The 19,934-nt window shown below is 32.3% G+C and overlaps 1 protein-coding gene across 9 annotated transcripts in view; it reads right to left on the bottom strand.

Moving 5' to 3' along the window:
* The window catches only part of sei (seizure), a 182,205-nt gene that overhangs the window by 14,600 nt on the left and 147,671 nt on the right, over positions 1-19,934 (bottom strand). For all 9 annotated transcript variants that reach the window (XM_065350429.1, XM_065350430.1, XM_065350422.1 and 6 more), the window contains 2 exons: positions 6,609-6,849; positions 2,094-2,296 (listed from right to left, as the gene is read on the bottom strand). In XM_065350429.1, coding sequence (XP_065206501.1) covers positions 2,094-2,296; positions 6,609-6,849 — 444 coding nt within the window. The remainder of the gene's footprint in view (positions 1-2,093; positions 2,297-6,608; positions 6,850-19,934) is intronic.

The following is a 19,934-nucleotide window of genomic DNA, read 5'->3' as shown; positions in this document are numbered from 1 at the left end:
AGTTTCCAAGAATTAACCGTTGAAAGATAAACATCGACGAAATATCGACTACTAAATAGGGTTATTTTCCGCTAATCGAGTAAGTAATGTGTTGATATTTAACATACACATTCATTATAAGGGTATCTCTGTCTATTAGGTAGGTATATACCAACTACCAACCTACAACGTTATATGTAGGTAGGTATACCTACGCTACATTAGGTACTGTACCTAACGTGATGTTTGCTTTTTAGAATTCAGCTATAGATACGTAATATTAGCACAATAGTTGCAAAATTATTAGACTAAAATGAAATTTTGAAATATTTTATGAAACTTTTCGTATTGATTCTCAGTTTATAACTTTTCTCACTACATAAGAATGGGATAGGGAAAAAAATAAGCTGTGTGCACCATGCACAGCCAACTTCTCGAATTGTATTTTTGAAATTTGGTTTAAATTTAGTTACAAAAAACACCCTTTCTGATCGTGATCTTCGAGAAGTTCTACCACCCTCAATTCAGTACTTTTTTCTTTCAGTTGAAAAAATTAAAACTTTTTAAGAAATTGATTGAAAATTTGAACTATTAGGAAAATGGTTCAAATTGTGGCTAGAAAATGAGGGTATATCAAGTATTCGCTAAAAAATTCCAAAATTTCAGGTGCTATGTACGTTTTTTGATTTTTGGTGAATTTAAAAAAATAAAATTTGAATAAAAAATGCCAATAGGTAAATGAAAAATTTTACAAAACTTGACCTATAGAAAGCTTGAATTTAGTACAAATACTGTTTCCGGCCACCTGAATCCATTGGAAACGGTTTCGAACATTTTTGAGGAATTTAGAACCTTCCATGCACAAAATCAACAATGCGAGGAAACGAAATGGAAATTTTCCGCATTTGTTTACACGTTGATCAACTATACAGACGCTTTTGGGTGGGTGCATACATAAATACATATGACGCTAAACAAAACAAAATCCAAAACACGTAAGTATTGTTTTTCATTCACAGATTTCCTGGAATTGAAAATGGAAAAGAAAACGGAGAAAATTCTACCAAAATACCGAGATATACGTACTTATGTATAAGCTAATGTGATACCGCGAGCTACCTATCGTATACCTCTTGTATAAAATAAGCTCGTATTATGAATAATCTTTATTTATTCGCCAGAAAACATTTGTTTAGCTATGCTTTATGCGTATATTTTAGTTGATGATTTGACAGGTCTTAGAATAACATTTCTAATACATCAACCACACAGTTGATGATATTTGTTCCCTACTTACGTATTTATACCGGATTCGAGATAATAATTTTGAGCGAGTTTGGTTTATTTTAGAAATGCTTTTCACGTCACTAGAGATATACGGTGTAGTCGAAACTTCCTTAATGTAGAATTATAATCACGAAGATACATTTTCGCATTAACTGTGATCCCAAACAACACCAAGCATTGTGTAGGTAGGTACCCACTATCTTCACTGTATTCTTGAAGAAAAGTTATAAACCATTTTCAAAATAAGAGTTATCAAATATTTTTGTTGGATTACGTATTTTTTTATGAGATGGGAAGCTAGGTGGTTAACATTACATTCATGTAGGTATGATGAATGATGAAATTTACTTCTTGAAAATAATCGATGTTCATCTTTCATTTTTGCCCAATTAAAAAAAATTCAGATAATTTTGAACAAAATTTTGTAACGTATGTTAAATTCCAATAGGACATATGAATATTATAATAGTAACCTATCAGACCTTTGCGTAAAATCATATTGAAAACAAACGATATGAAGGCATCCTGATGAAAACACATTATAAATAAAATGATTAATTACACATACACTTATACAGGAGGAAACAAACTAGGTAAATAACATATTTCATACGTTCGATACGTCTACGATGATAATGAAATTCCAAGTACAAAGAAAAATGTATACCCTGAGAATGAATATAAAATGCAAACTACGACCGATGATTTTTCAAACCGATGAAAAACATATCAAGCTAAAGCTAATGTATAAAACATATACGACCAATGACCATTGTACTCGTAGTAAATAATGTAATAATTAAAAACATTACGCGAAATATATTTACCTCGTCGCCGGAGCCGCTCGTGTTATTCGTTGATTTACCCATAACGAAGATGTCAAAAGGAATCGCGGCCACCAAATCAATCAGAAACCAGCCACGTAAATAATGGAATGCTATTTTACCAGGATGGGATACCACTTCGTCGTTTCTGTTCACGTAAGTTGTGCGAAAGTTGATTAAAATATCAACAACGAACGTAACATCGACTGCAACAAATAAACAACAATTAGGTAAAAGCAAACGCATCTTTAATTTGTTTAATGGATTTAAGATTAAATTTTACTTGATATGTACAAGCGTATCGAAGATGGTATAAAAGTAGAACCATATTAAAATTTTAGCACCAGTTGCCATTAAAATTGATCTCATTTTAGTACATTCATTCGACCCGTAATTTATACAATCTGTCTGTGTCCTCATCGGACATCATAAGTGAGTTCTTTGACACCGTTGAAAATTAATATTCTGCATGAGATCAACGGTATTTTAAAATTCTCTTGACGCAAATGCCAAGGATTAAATTTATATAATCGACTAAGATGAAAATTATTTTGTCATTTAAAACCAATTAAATTTTCTGAGTTTCATATTACCCACTAAAGTATATCCATTAACCACCTATGTAGCCAGTATTTTATTCCTTTTTTTTGGTGCTCGTATGTTCGTCAGAAAAGGTACGTAAAATGAAACACACGATATACGATAGTTTATCCTAACCGTAAAACGCGCTTTAAACTCCTCATTACATGTTTTGAAAATATCGTACAGGTAAAAAGGTAGAGAATTAATTACACGAATAAAGTAATATTAGCACTAGTAGGTGGCTGCTACTGCTGCCTAGACCTATACATCAAAGCATACCACAAAAATAGGTACTGTATATCCTTCAATCCATCCTATACGTACGTGGTTTTCATCCATTCACCATCAACATGTATAGGGATCAACGTCAAAAAGGAAAATACCCGCTAAAAGACATATACCTACAGTAACCTTACAGCAGCAAAATATGCACGAAAGTAGAGGCCCGATTCATCAAGAAAATTATTTGAATTTAAAAGGTCTACAAAAGTCGTTGAAAAGACGATCAGAAAGTTTTGAATTGATCATTAATCATAACATACTTAACGGCTAAGAATGGATCTGAGGATCTCAATTCTCAATTTCTACTTTTCTGAGATTTTTATTTTGTTCATATTCCTCTTGGAACATTCTGTCATCAAAACAAGTCAATTTTCTACAAAGAAAAATATTTTAATCGAGGATACCTTTTGAAAAAAAAATAAAATACGTTTCAATTTACCGAAGACATAAAGTACGAGTACATATTTAAACAAAACAGGGTCGAAAATTTGATTGAGATTTTGAGATAGAGATAATCATACAAATTCATACGACAAAAATTTGTCGAGATGAAAATTTAGATTTTCTGAGATCAGGTCTAGATTTGATAAAATACGATTTTTTGAAACCAGGATTTTTTGAGATCAAGATAAATTGATTTCAGATTGAGATTTTCTGAAATCAACATTCTGGAGACCCGTATTTTTGAAATCAAAATAAAGATTTTTTAAATAGAAGCTGATTTTTTTACAGTTCGGTATTTTTTGAGATTTGGAGGAAAATCGAAATTTTCTGGTATCGAAATTTCTTGGAATTGAGATTTCAAGATCAAGATCAAAATTTTCAGGCGGAGATTTTTTTTAGATTAGAATTTTCTGAGTTGGGCGTCAAGATTATGAGACTAAGATCATCAGATAGATTTGAGTTTTTTTTCGGAATTAGGATTTTAAAAATTAAGAATTTTATTTTCTGATCACACAACTTTTTGAGATTGAGATGCACATTTTACAAGATTGAAATTTTGAGATCAAGATTTTTTGAGATCAATTCGCAAATTTCCTGAAAACGAAATCTATCGGGATTGAGATTTTGAGGCTGAAATTTGTTGATGCCTGCTAAGATTTTCTGAGTTGGTTTTTGATAACCGAAGTATGGGAATTCAGAATTGCGATATTCTGAGACGGAGATTTTCTGAAATTGAATTTTTTGTGACTTGGATTTTGAGATCGAAGTTAAAATCTGTTGAAATCAAGATTAAAATTTTTAGACCAAAATTTTTCCTGGATCGAAGTGGAGATTTCCGAGAACACAACTTTTTGAAAATTAGATTAAGATTTCTCAAGACTGAAATTTTGAGATCAAAATTTTCCAAGATCAAGATTAATTTTCTGGGATTGAAATTTTCTAAAATCAACATATTTGACTTCTTAATTTTCTGGGATCGAGATTTTTTTAGACCAAGATTTCCCTAGTCAATCTAGCTTTATGTGCACAATGAATTTTTCTGTCTTTTTTTGCATACTTTTCTCATGAAAATACTTGACACTTGCACTGACTCCTCCAAAGGTGAAGGGAGAGAAATGCTCTGAAGTTGTCCAAAAGAATTTCATGTTCCGAATGAAAAAAGTTTCAAATCAAAATTACAAGAAATCCTCGACATATTTTATAGTTTTCTTTCTATGTGAATTCCTATACCTACAACTTCTGCCCAATGTAAAAAGTAAAATAAAAAAGTGATAAATTTCGTATTCCTGCCCACGCCTTCATACTTTCTCACGTCGGAACTCCTCCTTGAACGATTGATTTTCAGTATTCATATACGAGCATGGAAGTACTCGTATTATATGTAGTGATGTATTTTATAAAAATATACTTCGAGCATTTCCGTTCATTCTCTCGAGACTCTAATCGAGAAAAGATTCGCATTTTCCGCAGGGCCCTAGAATTTGGTCATTTTCGAAACTCGGGTAATTAAAAGACAATTTTAGTTCGATCTGACGCCAGCTGTCAATGTGTTCAGTCCTGCGGCAACTTCTGTATATTTCCCGATCGAGGGACTGTACCAACTCAAACACTCCACAGAAACATATTGAAAAAAAAAACGTCGCGACTAATTATAAGAAGTTCATTTCATCACAAAGTAACACAATATTTACACGAGCGTCTTGAACACTTCAAGGGGTAAATTGTATTTGCGGAAAATCTAATAAGTGAGGAATTGATGCCTTAGGGATAAATACGCTGCCTAGACCAGACAAACGCTTTATTTCGAAATTTACGACGCATTTAGAGCTATTCACCTCGTTACACGAACCAAAAAGAAATAATTTTTTACGAGCTCGTCCGACTGAATTAAACCACTCTCATCGTAATTATTTCGTATTGAAATTCGAAACTAACTTCGGCAAATGTTTCTGATAATTAATCACATTAATATTCCGCAGTTGTACAATTCGACTGAAAAACTCTTTTCTTATTCTCCCTCTTCGTTTATAAAACCGAGTTCATATTTTCTCTCTTTATAAATCTCTTAACATTAGATTTTGGGTTCAATGAAAACCACAAACACGTACGCAGTCGAGTTCTAAAGGAAGCATCTAGATGTAGAGAATTTGATTATTTTGTAGAAATGTTGACAAGCTGGCGGATAAAATGTCGAGGTCGGACGGCTAGTTTTCGAAAATAATTGTTGTTAGTCCTGCTCGTCTAATCGAAAGGTTGACAATTTTAATTTTACTCTACACTTCAAAAAAAAAAAAAAACAACAACGGAATGGTCTTTGATCAATGACCTATAGAAAAAATGTATCGCTTCGAAGCAGTTCACCTATTAGGTAGTACCTACTCGAAATATTTTATTCGATATGGACGGACAATGAAGTTATTTCATGTTAAGAGGACTTAAAATATAACGACGAACACCGAGCAACGAAAAATTTACGAATACATGCACATTGTACACCTAGTATCTACCCACACGGTCGTTATACCCTAAAGAAACAAAATATAAATTACCACCTGCATAATTCAGCTCATCAAAAATTAAGCAATAAGTACATACTTCAACATGAAGCATAGTGAATGGCAACTTATTCTACATTGTTCACTTCGAATGAATATTTTATGAATTTTGACCCCTTATAACGGTTCAATAGTGTGACATTTACGATCTATACGAGTAGGATGTCCTGTTTAAGAATAATCTCATTTCATCGGCGACTTGGGCAGCTCATCTTGAGTTTACGTATGTACGTTCGTCTAACTATGGAATTGCAGGCATTATGTTGCGCGTACATCATTTTTTAAAAATGCAGTTCAGAATTTTTCAAATTGTGCTTCATTCGGTGGCCCTGAATAGTAAATTTTGAGCAGAACTTCCACTTATATACTCGTACATATATGTTAGATAGGTAGTGATGCAAAATATGCAAATGAATGAATGAAAATGATCAACAATCGGAGAGGATCCCACAAAACAAAATACTGTATCTGAAAAAAAAGTTTTCAAAATTCGAAAATCATTTCTCACGTTTAATTTTGCTCCTCTAATCCAGTAGGTAGGCATCTTACACACACACGAGTTCAAGATAAGTTGCCTATGCCACGCACGAAGGATAATTACTCGTACGAATGGGACACCCTGTATACAAAGGTATTCAATACAAACACAACTCACCTATCAACTCGATTATCCACATTGGATCGTTGCTATATTGTCTGAGCTTGCCGGCGTAATTTTTTTCATGAAGCAGGAATGCAGCAACGTAAGGTGTAAATATAGCAGTGTACATGACTAACAATAAAATTATCCAATCCCATACAGCTTTAAAAGGGCTGTAATGAAGAATCGTCCATTTATGTATTCTTGGTGACTGGAGGGTGTATTCTGGTAGGATATCCGCGCCAAGAGATAACACCTGTGGAGAAAAGCATTTCGATTACTCATCATTTATTATTCTTCTACCTCAAGATGTTTTTAGTCACTAAAATTCAGCATGTAGTTAAAACCTTTCATCCCCTTCATCGTTGCCTACTCAAATCGTAATTTAATGTAATTTTTCATTTGCCGGCACAAAATCGTTCATTCATTTTACAAACAAATACAATCATAAAATGTTAAATGTAGGTAGGTATTTACATATGTGGGTAACTAAATGAATTTCACATCAAAGATGAGTAACTTTTTATTAGAAAATGAACGTATGTGGATGCGATTCAAATAATTACAGTAAAAGCTCGTTATAACGCTTTCGGTTATAACGCTGATTTCGTTATAACGCTGATTTTCTCTGGTCCCTAGACAACCCCATTTAAACCAATGTAAAATTAATCGCGATATAACGCTCACGGGTGATTATAAATCGCGTTATAACGCTCTAAAATTTAGGAAAAATCACCTTTTTTTGTAATTTTGACAACAAAAAACCACTTTTTGCGACAAAAAAGCAAAATTTTCTGAAAATTTTCGCCATAACAACAGTTTTTTTGCAGTTTTGATTTTTAAAAAAAAATTTAAAAACTTTTTCGGCAACATTTTTCCAAAAAATCTGTTCTTTAACTTTCAACAGTTTCAGATCATACAAAAAAGTAGAATTATTTTCGATTTTGGCCAAAAAAAGTAAGATTTTTTGACATCAAACTTTAATAGTTCCCTTTCAGATTTTTTTACTTCTAAATAAGTACAAGTTGTTCAAAATCCAACATAAAATTTACGTTTGAACTTCCTTTTATTACGCTTTTTTTTGTTTTAAAACGGGAGTTCGCGATATTAAGCTCATCAGCGTTAAAACGAGACTTTTGCTTATAGCGCGTTTCGGCTTATAACGCTCTTTTTTTTCGGTCCCTTGAAGAGCGTTATAACGAGCTTTTACTGTACGTTTCAAGTCATCGAGTGCAGACACTCTGTGTAACGTGGTTTTGCTCAAATTAGATACTCATACGTTTTTCAAATCAATTCGATGGTTTACAACTGAGTATTTGAAGTAAGAATTTTAAAATATGCAAAAATGGAATACCTAAAACATACATTATTTCAATCCATAAATGATTGAATTGAATAGTCAAGTAAATACATAGCGGAAAATTAGATTCAATCAGATCCGATCTGATCCTATCCGGATATTTTTCGCATCTAATTTGACCTGAGCAGATCTACTTAATAAGATCTGATCAAATTAAAATTTTCATCGGATTAAATCTGTTCAGACCTGATCAGTGATCAGATTCAATCATTTTCTCCTGAGTGCGATAGAGCTTCAAGTAAGAATAAGAATAACAAATTTGAGTGGAAAATTGGTAGGTACAAGAGTCACATATCTGATCGATGAAGAATAATTCCACACATTAATGATGGGTCATCCACTTAATTCAATTCGACCAAGAAGTGGTAAGTGGAGGGGCGATATTTCAAAACAATTTTCTGTGGAAAGACCTTCCGAAGGGATGACCAATGGCGAAAATCGCAGCTCTCTAGCTCTTTTTTAAAGGCATGCTAGGGGGTGTCAAAGTTTTCAGTGAAGTTAAAATACCTATCATCCATTTCAGCAGTGGATCACTCGATAACCACGATACCTACCAAAATAGAACTTTTTCCAATAGTTAGGGAGATTTGAAAGGCTTTTTGGTGGTATCATAAAAATCAGTGTTGCCACTTTTTTCGTACGAAAAATTAGTTCGAAAAGTTTCAAAACATAGTTTTTACATCGTTCCGACTCTCAAAAATGCCGAAAAAATATATTACGGACAACTTTTCATGCTGAACAACATACTAAAAAATTGGGATGGTATTATTTCGTAAAGTCGATTTAAAAAAATTGAAAGTTTGCGAAAAAATGCGATTTTTTGATTTAAAACATGAATAAAAGTTTTGATTGGTGAAGTTGATCCATTTGACCCCTATTTTTGCATATCCGTTGAAAAAGTTGAAAACCTCCTTTCACTCGATGAAATGAACTCATCACAAAAAAAAATCAAAATTCTGAGGGAATTGAAAAAACAAACGAATTTCAATTTTTTTGCTAGAAGTGTAATTTTCATCAACTTTTTCGTGAAATACGTCAAAAAGAGGTCAAAATAAGACAACTGAATTAATTTAAACTTTTTTTGATGTTTGGAATTAAAAATTGAATTTTTTCGAATTTTTATATATTTTTTTGATGAGTTTATTTTATCTAGTGAGGGGGTTTTCAACTAAAATTGAGCTTTTTTGAAAAATTACCAAACACTACACCTTATGGGGCATACTGTGAGCAACAATTTTCTGTGTAGGTTTAGGTATACGTACGTATTGATCGGTAAACGTTGTGCCTTTTATTTTAAGGATTTTATTACGCACAAGACCTGTCGTGTACAAACATATGCACTCAAGATCTCACCCAGATTCCCACTTGGACGTAAATAACAATATTCGAGCTACTTTAAAAGCTTTATGAACTTACGTACATGGAAAGACTTGAATTTTTTTTCTTACGTTAATATGTCAAGATCAAGCGAACAGCAAAATAACACAGCAATATATAAAACGATAAGTTGTTTAAGAATTTCATTTATTCCGGCATACAGCCAAAATAATGGCGTTCTAAGGCATCGAACTATCTCCGCGTGTTTGGGAGTTCTTTAAACTTTTAGAAAAGAACATACTTTGTTTTTAATTGGCCCAAAATTTTTTTCGAAAACAATTTATTAAACCTGTTAAGTATATTATTCGAATATATGTATACAAGTGCTTGCTCATCAAAGCGATTAAATTTTTCAAACAAACGTAAAATTCGAATTTTTGCACTACACGCATTTTAAAATTTAATTTCCACACGGATTACTTGAGCAAATACCCATCTAAATTCTCATAATAAGCCTAGAAATCATCAGAGATATACCACGAAGGAGATAAACGTATACACATAATTGGAATAGGTACGCGAGAGCTATTTTATAGCTTTAAATCTCACGACATCTAATTTACCTACTAACATACGACCCAACTATACGAGAAATCCTATTAACATCAAACCACATTCACTCAACGCTCAACAGGGGATAATTTTCCACATATTTCATGCCTATTTGCAGATGCAAGAAAGCACTACATTCGTATTATTACAGATCCCAGAAACGCAAGTGGTACAAACATTGAAATGCTCCGCCGCGCCGGACGTGCTGGGGAAAAAAACACACCGTATAATGTACGAGAGCTTTTCGTTGATAATTTTACTAACACATTATTGAGTAGGTATTGTAAGTAATTATACACGAAAAAATTGAAATTTGGCTTCCGTTCAAAATTCAATGTTTATAACTCACACGTTCGACGATTATTGTAAGCGTAGGTACGGTTAATCAACGTTTCATTCTTAAACGTTTTTCTTTTCTTTGAATGTTTATCTGTTTACGATATGTTACGTTAGAATTTTACCGGTATGGAGGTGGTGGTGTTTTACGATCCTCGTTTAATGATTTTATACTCGTACTAACACATTGGACAACTTACGAATGGTCGTACTTGTATACTTTATAGAAAACTTACAAGCTGTAGATACTCTTACAGCTCGGCAGACCGAAATTATATTCTCATCTGCAGCCTCTTGGGTCAAATATTGATTACATTTTGCTTTTGCCAGCTGCTGCATTGGTTGACAAATAATACGGATATCTAATCCGCACCATATTGTTACTTCGAACTGATAATCCCCAAGACTAAATCACGTCATGTTTACACATCAGACGCCAACGAATTGAAAAAAAAACTTCGTTTCAACTCATAAGTAAATGAAAGTATACCTTCATCCCCAGAATTTTTCGCTTCGATGAATACTTTCGAAGGAGAAGACATTGATAAATATTTTTCTTTTCCAGCTGAATTTTGATTAAAAAATTAAAGTACGAGTATAAGTAGGTAATCAAAATCAAACTTCCTGGTATTTCCTACTTTGTAGATGGCACCTAACTACCCACATAAATGTACGTTTTTACTTGTAGTAGGTATTAACAATTTGTAATACGTGTTTCTTACCTACTTATTGGCTATTAGAGCAAAAAATAGTAACATTAGGTGGAATGAGGGTATAAGAAGTTCTGTTTTATTAGGAATTTTTCCAAATTCATAACAATTTGGGTCTCTTCTAAAACATCACTGATTCAGAAATGTACTCAATAATTATTGACTATATCTACATGAAAAAATCATCATCAACCAATCTATGAGCATACCCATTCATTAAAAAAAAAATTAAAATAATTAAAAGTTATAGAATTATAACAGAATTACCAACTGACCGTTTTAAGCGGTGACTCCGGTATGTTTAAATTCATGATTTTCCTAGCAGATAAATTTCACTCAGAAATCAACCAATCAAAATACGTTAATCGCGAACATCTTCAATTTAAAAAATACATCATTACTAGCACTACACAACCACTGATGCAACTTTTGGAAATAACTCGAAAAACCTTCCATGTTTATTCGTATATTTCTAGCACAGCTAGGCCAGATAAGCAATTTTTTCCTACGTACATTTTAATAACACGACTACGACTACATGATTTAAAAACAGAAGCACGCACGTTGCGGCTTTCATCGCGAAAATGATGATCGAAAAAAAACACAGCTCACTGTATCACACTACATGGTGAATGGTGAATGGTGAAAATATAAAAAATGCAAACCGTCGATGCATCTGTGTTAACGCTATAATAAACAATCACCGACCACATAAAAAAAGACGCATAAACGAATCCAAAGGCGGTCTGTTGTGGTCGTTTATAAATAGATAAAGTGTAACGCGACAGGAAAAAAATAACACTTTTAACACCGCATTAAATGAATTTTGTCTTTAATAATGAAAAATTCATCTCGATCGAGTAATCGCAATGAACTGTTCGGGTATCGAACCGTATGCATTTTTAAACTAAAATACTGTACTTTTTCTTTCTCAGCGAATACATCAAACCATCTTCAGTAGAACTTTCTTTTTGAAAGAAGAAGAAAGTGTGGGGTATCTATGTATGTACCTATATAAAATAGAAACGAAAGAAAAAAGTACCTATTCAGAGGTAAATGGATGATTGGAAGCGAAGCAACAATTACGAAACTGCAGAAAATTGTCAAATACATTATACAATTCGAGATTTAACTTTTAGCGTAACGAGAAGCAAACAACAATAAAAACGATTTGAAAGTTTTAAGGGTCGAAAATAAGTAATCATGAAGCTAATGGATTTTTTCTAGAATTCACACATGTTGTATGTACCTACAGGAGAAATTCATTTCCAATAAAGCGACAAATATCACAATTCGTTAGAAGAAACCTATTCTCAATAAAAGCAATTTTTCACAGACAGGTGGATAAATAACGTAATATATGAGGATAACTGCTTGCATATAAGACTTCTTGAGAATAGAACCATGTGCATAAAAATACACAAGTAAGGATTGATACTGCGAATGAAAACATCTCTTGTAAAAATGCAATGCCAACAAAAAGATTTCAAAACACATTATTCATTTTTCGAATCCATCAAGTACTCTAAAAGCAAATCTCAATTTTACAGAGTGAATTTCTTTTTCGAGGATACAACTGACTGACGACTCGTCACCTCGACATAAAATAGGTACCTATATCCTAACAAAATAGTCACTTGAATAGAGTGAACATAAATACTTACTGTTTATTTTTCCATAATTTTCTAGTCAAATGTTTGCACATGTTACAACATTGTTTGGTTAAGTAATATTAATGTAAAATATCGTAGTTGAAGTAACAAGTACCTACTCAACTTTTTTCTCAGAAACTGTTGGTCTTGAAGCACACACACTGGAGAGTGAAGATGTTATGAAAATGTAATTTATCCTATTTTATATGAGCGTCGTACATAGAAAATAACACGATACTTTCAGTATAAGTGCAAGTATATTGCTCATATTTGAAGTGAATAAAATTTTCTATCCAAATTGCGACGTATCTATGAAACAGTTTTTCCATATTTGAGCAGAAGGTAAAACAGGATTATCTAAATTTAAACAGTGGAAAAAAAGAAAACTTTTTCAGAGAAATTTCAAACTGGGAAAGAAAAGCCAGTGAAATGAAAGAAGGATTAGGTGTTTTTTTAAAATTGCAGCAAAAAAAATATTTTTGTAAGATTTAAAAGATCAAATTTAACTAAAATGAACAAAGTAAAAATTGAGATTTTCTGTGGGAAAAAGGATTAAAGATGCAACAATTGTCATTATAAAAAATTTTCAGCAGGTAAAAATTTGTTGCAAAAGTTGACTAGGTAGGTACCTACATATTTTGTTTGTTTTTTTTTTTAAATTTGAGATGCGACTTTTAAAAAATAGTAGGTGCAATTTTCACAACCCGTCACTTCGGATTTGCAATTCTCCTGCCTTAATTTATTCGGAATGTCGAGGTTATGATAGGATTAAATTTTCAGCCACCGAAGTTAATTACAGCACTTTCTGGAAAATTTGATGCTGGAGGCTCCAGATCAACTCAAAAATGGTGGCAATCGATTCAGGGGATCGACTTTGGAAGGTAGAAGAAATTTTGAGACATTTGTGGCAAAAACTAACGGAGAGTCGACTTCATACGTTTTCATGTTCTTGACTCGGAAAATTAATTTACGAAATACTCGTACCGAGTCAATTTCCGCAATTTTTTAAAATTCACCACAAATCGAAAAACTAACTTCGGTGGCATCAAAATTTATATTTTCTAAGGTCTGGGTGACATGCTCGTCCAGCGAATCAAATTTCAGCTCAATCGGAGGAGAAAAGGTTCCCTCGAAAGCAATTTTGGATCAAACGTTCGTTTTGCAAAAAAAACTTAAAAATTGAACTTTTCTTCAAAGGTGCTTATTTTAAGCATGCAAATTTCTCGAAGGAAAAAGTTCATGTTTGTAGGTTCAAAAATTTGTACTTTCAAACTAAATAGAACCTAGATAGAAAATGGTATTTGTATTTGTATGTAATAGCTGAATTAATTTTTACCGATTTCATAGCCTTTCCAATTGGCTGGAGAATAATGTAGGCTTCACAACAGCTTAAAAAATAATTAAACTGATATTGTCTCGTTTCGAGAGCAGAAAATAAAACCTATTTGGATAATGTGACACAATAACGGTGGAAGAAAAAAGGGAAAGTAAAACGATGTCAATATAGTAGTCCTCGTCTCGTTATACATTCACCTTGAGTGGTTTCCTTGTGATTAGAAAAATAAGAAAAAAGTCTAGGAAATCGAAATTTTTTAATTTTCAAAAAATTTCAAAGAATAGAAAAACTAATTAGGACAGCTAGAATTTGGGTTACTTACTAAAATTTTCGAACGAACGTGCTCTTTCTACAGCTCTCACTTCAGCCGAAATTGAAGGATTTCCTTTCAAATTTATCATATTAAAAAAAGGTAAGTGGTACGTATCAGTTTCACGAAGAAAAAGAATTAGGCGTTTGAAGCAATAAGATTTGTCTTTCTTGTTTTGAAGTAGGTGTAGAATACCTTCTATAATACTCTATAAAAAAAATAAAGAGAACGTGAGATGAATACAACGTATGAGAAAAGCAGAATCACTTTTTCTTAAAGTTTTGACGAGTTGTGAAGAAAATTTCCTTGAATTTTTTTCCTACGAAGAAATTAAAATTTTAAAGTTACACACATAAATTGAAAAAACTGTCAAAGGAAAAAAATCAATCTGTTTGAATAAAGTTAAAAAATACCAACGCATAATTCGTGCAATTTTTTATCCAATAAATTTATTTCATCGAGCATGAAAATCTGTTTGACAGAATTCACTTTTCAACATATTTGTAAGTCTTAGTACCTATTTTACCAATGCGTAATACTGTAATTTCAATAGCAGACAAATAAATCTTCTATAAAAGGCTACATTTTGCAAAGATAACATTTTGTATGTTCTAACTCTTTGTATGAAATTGTAGAAAAACATCTTTAAAAGGTATTTTTAAAAAACAAAAAAAAAAGCTACAAGTAAAGTATGCCTACATCACATTAAAACGATACCTATTATAAAATAGAAAACTAATAAAAAGCAACATCAAATAATCCGATGATTGACCCATTTACGCGTACACAAAAACTCTACTTGGAAACGCTACAAAATTTCGTCACACTATTCATGCCAAATTGCGTAATTTTTCACCTCTCTTCAACATCTCAACGCCTTAACCCGATCGAATCGTCAATTTATTACGACTAATTTGTACAAAACGTCGGTTCGATTAACAAAATTGAAGAATAGTCGCGCAAGGAGCAATTTGTTGAATTGTTGTAATTTTTCGTTTGGAACGCAAAAAATGCGAGGTACCTTTTTTTTCCTATTCTCAATTCTCACCCCCCATACATCCAAGCAATGTTTGCTACCTCATTTAAAAGCAAACGAGTTTATCGTTTAAGCTTCGAATGAAAAATGAATTGTTAAAATACCTACGTTAGTGCGTTACTCCAACACATTAATGCATTCTATATTCTATATGCATGGTACTTGACAATTATCTAGTATAGAGTGTCTCACGAGTATAGAGTCAATGAGAAAAGTCTTAGCTTAAACGTACAATTATCCGTCTTCGTTTGGGGACATTCTTACTGAAATTAGTGAAAATTTACAAATTCACTATCTACGCTAACATCTTCCTTCCTTCTAATATCGCCGATCCTTATTTTTGAAAATTATTAAGTAAGTACCTAGTCGGAATACTTCAGTCGATTAAACAAGACTTTACGTCGTCGCTCCATTTTGAATTTTGTTTATTTACATTTTACTTTTAACAATATTAAATAGATGCTGAATAGAATCAATTATTTCGGAAGAGCTCCTCATTTTAATACGAACTGTACAAGGTCCCTGTTGAGCAGAATTTTAAACTGTTTTTGGAAAATTTTCCCGGTTACTTCGTGATAATGAGTGACGTAATAAGGACATTACTTTTACACGAGGGTACTTTTCCGTCACTTTCAACTTTCAAGTTGAATGTTTTATTTACATGGAATAGTTCCGAATAAAAAATTAACAAATTCGCCTTATTTGACGAATTTTTAAAACCTTGATCGACGGTTTGAGCGGCTGATGAATTACTTACCAATATATCGGGTGTATGGTTTGAGATGTCGAATAATTTGTCCGATAATAGAGTAACTCGATTGAATTTTTAATTTGAAACATTCTTAATGTATTTTTTCCATCTTCAAAATGATATCTACTTAACTATTTTTTTAGTGAAAATATGAAAAAAGTTCACGAATGGAGATTTTTGTTCGCCGTGCTCTAAAATAAGTACAACTTGCTATGTATTTAAGAACTAGCTCCATATCAACATCACTCAAAGTCGATTAAAATGATCAAGGCGAATCGACAACACAGAAAGACATACTTACAAATGCATCTGGGATTCTTGTTGAAAGAACCAAGAACATACAACATGAAGAAATCTATGTAGTAAGGGAAACGAGAATAAAAAAATCATCAAAAACAATCCGCAAGTCATCATCGTACCAGCACCAGCTCGATGACACTTTTATAACAGCACTCATACCATGCAATAATTAACGAGAAAAAACTACGTATTTCCGCAATATCATTTCACAAGGAAGGAAATTATTTTCTTTGAAAGGTTTCGAAGGAAATCGAGATAATATTATAATTCAGCTCGAGTAATTACAAAATCAGCAAAGCAAAGAAAAACAAATTTATAAGAAAGTATCTTAAGAAACTTCAGGAGGTAGTTCTTTCAACCTCGAAAAATATCCAATTTGAACTTAACCGGCGTAGTAGGTAAGTTACACGTAAAATACGAGTAAAATAAGCGTTACTACAGCGCGAAAAGAACATTAATGATGTAAAAATCTCGCATCATTTTTCAACATCATCCAGCGCGGTAAATTTCAGCTGTTACGTATACTTTTTTTGAGGTAGGTTTTTCTTTCGACTGAAAAAACTTGAACAAACGACAAAGGAAATTCAAACAACGAGAGTAGAAGTATCATGTACAAGTATGTACATAGAAACTTGGTCTGTTGTTGCGTTTTCTTATAATAGTAGGTACTCGACGTAGCTGAAGCACATTTTGTGATAAAAGTCATAACTGAAAACTCTTTGGTAAATTCGACCATTTTTGGTACAATGAATCGTCATAAATTAAAGTGACCATGTCAGATAGGAGATATATTTATTGCTCTCTGCCCTTTGGACTTATAAATACATTCTGTGGTACGAAGAAGTTGATTTGATGGATATGGAATATTGAGATATGCCAAGTGATATACCTATGGTACCTACTCTACCAATTAATTTGATTTTATGGCAATAATATGGAAGTTAGGTCAAGAATCGATACGATAACTAATTGTAAGTACCACTCCACTCAGTCAATTCACAAAAGGAATCGTTTAACTTCGTCGAATAATTTTTGTCACTTTTACGCGTAGGTCTAAATAGGCAAATAGGCACCATGTATAAATATCTCATCAAAGGTTTAACATCAAAGGAAAACAATGACGCAACCTGAGTACCCAATTTAGCACGGTTTTGCCCGGATTCTAGAGCAAATATTCTCGACTTCTGTACCTACAACAAAAGCAATTTCCATCAAAAGACATTCCATCTGAAGTGATGCATATCAATTGTTCGATGAATCGTTGAATTTCCCAATAAAAATTGGTCAAAAGTTCACTGTTGAACTCGCACTACAAAATATAATCATTTTTTCCTCAACTTTGTCTCTGCATCAGTTAAATGTAGGTACCTAATTTAAGAATTCATTTTCGAGCTCCATTTCCAAACTAAAAAGTTCTATAGTTAATGTTACTATTGTTGCCTATCATATCATTTTTTTTTTTTTTAATGAAGTGTGATTATTAAAATAATAGCAGAAAAAGTGATTTTTTTCTTCAATAGTTACTTTTAAAAAATCACACTGAAACAACGAAAATATGTAGATAATACCATTCGAATTCGAATGAATCAACCAATCATGTACATACTTACGCGATTCACGGCGTCAGGTTAGGCAAATTTATTAACATCTTCAACAATGCAATTACGGTGGGTAGCGCAGCAGCGGAATTTTAAAAGCATTATTTCACACCAATTGACTACTTCTCATCAAAAGACCACGTGTTTCATTTGGTCGATTTTTTCACAGTTCGATAATAATTTGTAAAATGAAAAAAATACTCGTATCATTTTCAAATTTTATTCCGCTCTTTTTCTGTCACAAGAATGTTCCCAGCATGCTTCGTACAAACATTCTATAATTTCATTTCAAAAAATTAGGAAACATTTTCACATATACTTATTGTGTAAATATTTTACCCAAGATTTAAATTTTGAAAACAACGTCGGAAAGATAGTATTTTTTTTACCACTGTGGGTTGCAAAACAATCAGATGCTTATATTCAGCTTTTTCGTTCAAACTCGGAGAGTTCACATTATTGATTTTTTTTATGTCTCGTGTTCTAGCCTGGAGGTAAAGGAGAAACTAGCTTACTCACGTGATGCTGAAGCACAGATGATCATTAAAAATGTCACATTTTAATTACACGAGTTTAAGCAGATGTTGAAAAGAGGGAAAAAAGCTGAAATACCTTTCTCGACTGTCTTATTATTGTTATTGTTCGTGGTTTTCTGTTCCTCACTTTTTAAAATTTATTTTACGCAAACAAAGTCCGATGAAATGAAATTAACATCAAAAAATGTAATTTTGACATGAATTATGAAAAATTAATTCGAAATGCTCGATAAATCACCGAAATGTTTTAAAAACAAAATCCAATACGAATATTATCACTGAAAAAAATAAAATAGGAGAAATTGAACTTTCGGACAAAACACACACTTTCAACTTTTTATTCAATACAAAAATCCCAACAGGGGCATGCCCTGGTATTAGAAAGATTTCAAATTAAAACGTCTCTTATAAAATCGTTTCCAAACAATTTCCTCAACTTTATATCAAATTTTCCTCGCTATCATCGAGTCATTTCCAACAGTTTACAACTTTATTATTAGACAGAGGTTTTTACTGATCTAACCGCACCGCACGAATTCTAATATACAGTAGTCCCCGCTTAATGGAATCGGTTTGGGCCGAGGTAATTTCAATTCTATTAACCGGGATATTCTAATAAGCGGTCCAAGAAAAAATTTCAAAATATGTATCCTGTGTCTTTGCTTATATTATAACCTCGTACCACAAAAATTCTACTCGTATTTGGGCATTCCCCATGGTCATAAATAAGCTTGGACTTCCTTCAGCATAATTTCCATCATTTTCACAAACAAATTTCCAATTTCTACTTAGACTTCTTTATTAAAATCGAGTTGGGACCGGATATGTTTCATTCTATGAACCAGAGAAACCTGAAGGATAAAAACACAAAATTCCAAATTTTGTTGCAATTTCATCACTTTTTGATGGTTTTTAGGAGTCGATTTCAGTACATTTTTGGTTGTTTAGTTGGGTACATTTAGTTTTTTAATATGTTTTGAACATTCTTTTGGACAATTTTTATAAAATTTTACAAAAATTTCATCATATTTTTCTGTCAATTTTCACTCTTTACAAAATAATCTTCATTTTGTGTTTTTATGCCATCTTAACATGTTCAAAACATGTCTTTTTCATGCATTTTTTGTTAAATTTTGTCGAATTTCCGTGATTTTCTCCAACTTTTGAAGATTAATCAATTCTATTAACCGAACTCAATGCACTTTTTCACTACAATAAGCGATAAAATTTACATGTAAGAGGATGCAAGCGTTCCGTCCCAACCCATTTCGATTCCATTATCCGAATTATTCTATTAACCGCGACTACATTAAGCGGGGACTACTGTACCTACATTCTACGTTTAATTTATAAACTTGATCTCGTATAACTTCAATTACGTACATCGTCGACTGAAACATTTTAGCGCAATTACCTCGAGAATTTTTCACTTTTCAGGGTCATATTTTTTCACTCGTCGGCTAGACGATAAGGAAAACATGATAAAA

Source organism: Planococcus citri, chromosome 2, assembly GCF_950023065.1.
Source record: "Planococcus citri chromosome 2, ihPlaCitr1.1, whole genome shotgun sequence".
Taxonomy (NCBI): domain Eukaryota; kingdom Metazoa; phylum Arthropoda; class Insecta; order Hemiptera; family Pseudococcidae; genus Planococcus; species Planococcus citri.
This window is presented reverse-complemented; position numbering and strand designations above follow the sequence as displayed.